The sequence below is a fragment of the Engraulis encrasicolus genome, chromosome 3, assembly GCF_034702125.1.
Source record: "Engraulis encrasicolus isolate BLACKSEA-1 chromosome 3, IST_EnEncr_1.0, whole genome shotgun sequence".
Taxonomy (NCBI): domain Eukaryota; kingdom Metazoa; phylum Chordata; class Actinopteri; order Clupeiformes; family Engraulidae; genus Engraulis; species Engraulis encrasicolus.
In genome coordinates this window covers 33,311,877-33,314,376 of record NC_085859.1, presented here as the reverse complement: position 1 = coordinate 33,314,376, position 2,500 = coordinate 33,311,877, and the positions used below count along the sequence as shown (strand labels likewise).

General features: G+C 46.4%; 1 protein-coding gene across 3 annotated transcripts in view; it reads left to right on the top strand.

Annotated features, from left to right (window-relative positions):
* Positions 1–2,500, top strand: part of npr3 (natriuretic peptide receptor 3) — a 30,490-nt gene that overhangs the window by 12,711 nt on the left and 15,279 nt on the right. For all 3 annotated transcript variants that reach the window (XM_063195240.1, XM_063195241.1, XM_063195242.1), the window contains exons 2-3: positions 775–897; positions 1,518–1,696. In XM_063195240.1, coding sequence (XP_063051310.1) covers positions 775–897; positions 1,518–1,696 — 302 coding nt within the window. The remainder of the gene's footprint in view (positions 1–774; positions 898–1,517; positions 1,697–2,500) is intronic.

Sequence of the window (2,500 nt, the reverse complement as noted above, 5' to 3'; positions counted from 1 at the left end):
ATATTTATTCAGCCGGCTCTTCAGGGGCATCCCAGCCAGGGCCGGAGGGCTACACACGCACACACACACACGCACACGCACACACAGATACACAGTCACACATACACACATGCACGCACGCACACACACACGCACACACACACACAAGCACAGATACACACACAGAAGCACAGATACACACACAAACACATGCACGCGCACGTACCCACACACACACACACGCATACACACACACACACACACACACACACACACACACGCATACACACACACACACACACACACACACATAGAGGCACGGCCATGGGCACGAAAATCCCCTTTCAGCTTAATGTGCCTATTTCATCATTGCCGTAAAAAGTTTATTAGCACAGGCCTGGCTTTTATGCCGGCCCATCCTCAGTGTATTGTAAGCACACAATCATTTATTTTGATAAAACGACGAGAGCATTTCAAAATGAATCGCATACGAATGAGCATAGTAATGGCTCCAACAAAACATCTGGAGAGGAGGGAGGAAGTGAGGCGATATATTGTCAAGCAGTGCATGGCAAGCGTCTTCAAACGGTGCTCAAGTCAAATCAAGATAGATGCTGAAGATTGAACATTGAGGACATGAACTAGAACATGTGATAGTATATGTGACATACTATAATGTATGATTGTAATTTTTTGTAACAACATTTTTTGCATGTAACGTGACTTGCTCTCTTTGTCACTCTCTCTCTCTCTCTGTCTCTCTCTCTGTCTTCCCCTTCCTCTTCCTCTCCCCAGTTGTGGTGATATGTGCTCATGCAGCCATTGTGCGGGAGATCATGCTGGCAGCCCACCGGCGAAAAATGACCAACGGCAGTTATATCTTCTTCAACATAGACCTCTTCAACTCCACAGATTACGGTAATAACCACCCCTTCAACTCTACTCAGCATAGGAAAGGGGCAATCAATCCATTTGCAATCAGACTAGTTCAAGACAGGGGCCAGGGTGGGCCAGGGTGGGCCAGGGTGGGCCAGGGCCCCTGTATATCTCCCCCTGGCCCCTGTTGTGGCCCCTGTGCTGAACAGCCAATGACCGTGACATGATTTGCATTTTTGTATATGATATATTAATAACATAAAAAATATATCTCTTTAGCCAATTTATGTACCCCTCTGAAAAAATGTTGGACCCACCTCTGCCCCCCCGCTAATTTTGGTCTAGAAACACCCCTGATCAGACACCTTTGACTGACACGACTTGTTTGGGATGTCGTTGCAATGCTAAAGAAATGCAGTGCTTTTTTTTGGGTGAATTGTTTAAGTAGGCTACCTACAGCTGCATCTGGTATGGACTGTTCTATTAAAGTGAGTATCCTTGAACATTTAAGGCCGAACAGATACGTATACATACTGTACCTTTATTCACAAATGCATCAGCAACCATCGCTTGCGAGGGGGGCCGTCTTCTGTTATTGTCCCCACACTCAGTGACTCTTCAGTGAAAATCTTGTGGAAGAACTTAAGGCCCTTGTCTTGCAGGACTGGAGGGGTCGTGGAAAAGAGGCGACAAGTATGACAAGGAGGCTCGGGCAGCATACAGCGCCCTCAACACCGTCACTCTGCTGAGGACCGTCAAGCCAGAGTTCGAGAACTTCACCATCGAGCTGAAAAAGTCCGTGCAAAGACCTGGGGTGCGCGACTGCAAGGACTGCGATAATGTAAGCACGACTTCCACTGTACATACACTATGGATATAAATTCTGTAGTGTTGATTCACAACTTAGAGAATTAGATCAATACTATGAATGTTAAACCTCTAAGTGTTGAATTAACACTGACAATTAGACTGCGTATCTGCTTAATTGTTATTTGGTGTCAAATGTTGCTGTTCCTTACATAAATCACAATTAACAGCACGGAACTCACAATTCTAGACTGAAGCAAATGCAACTGTAACCAGAGACGGTCTATTGTAAAGAAAATCTTTGCTGTAACCTTCCGTTACAGTTGTTGCCGTTGCCAACTTGTTTTCAGTACCACAGAACCGTTTCAGTCATTCCTTGTCAACCAGCAGCATCTTAAAATGAAAGGCTCTTTGTAAACAGTCCACTGGATAGATTAACCGAAAAGATGGACTGTTTTTTTTCTTCAAATGACAAGATCCATAAAACTATGTGTATGCTGTTCTCCATCCGTTATGGGAGCAGCAGCGTATTAAGAGCGGCACATCAGTGAGTGGCGTTGAGTGGCCGGCCACTGTTTATGTGTGCAGGCAGGGAGGATAATCGATTCGACTCAGGCAGGGCCCCCAATTTAGCACCAGCAGCCGTTGGTGCATTACGCTTTTGAAACGGAGGCGACCTGGGATTCTTTTCGAGCCCCAGGTTATGTATGGAGCGAAGGAGGAAAAAAGGCAGGAGGGTTATGGTGAGTTGGCGTGGAGTGGCGTGGCGTGGCGGTGGCGTGCAGACTGCTCGAGGAGCCATCCATCCGTCCATCCGTCGTCTTTTTCTTCTTCTTGT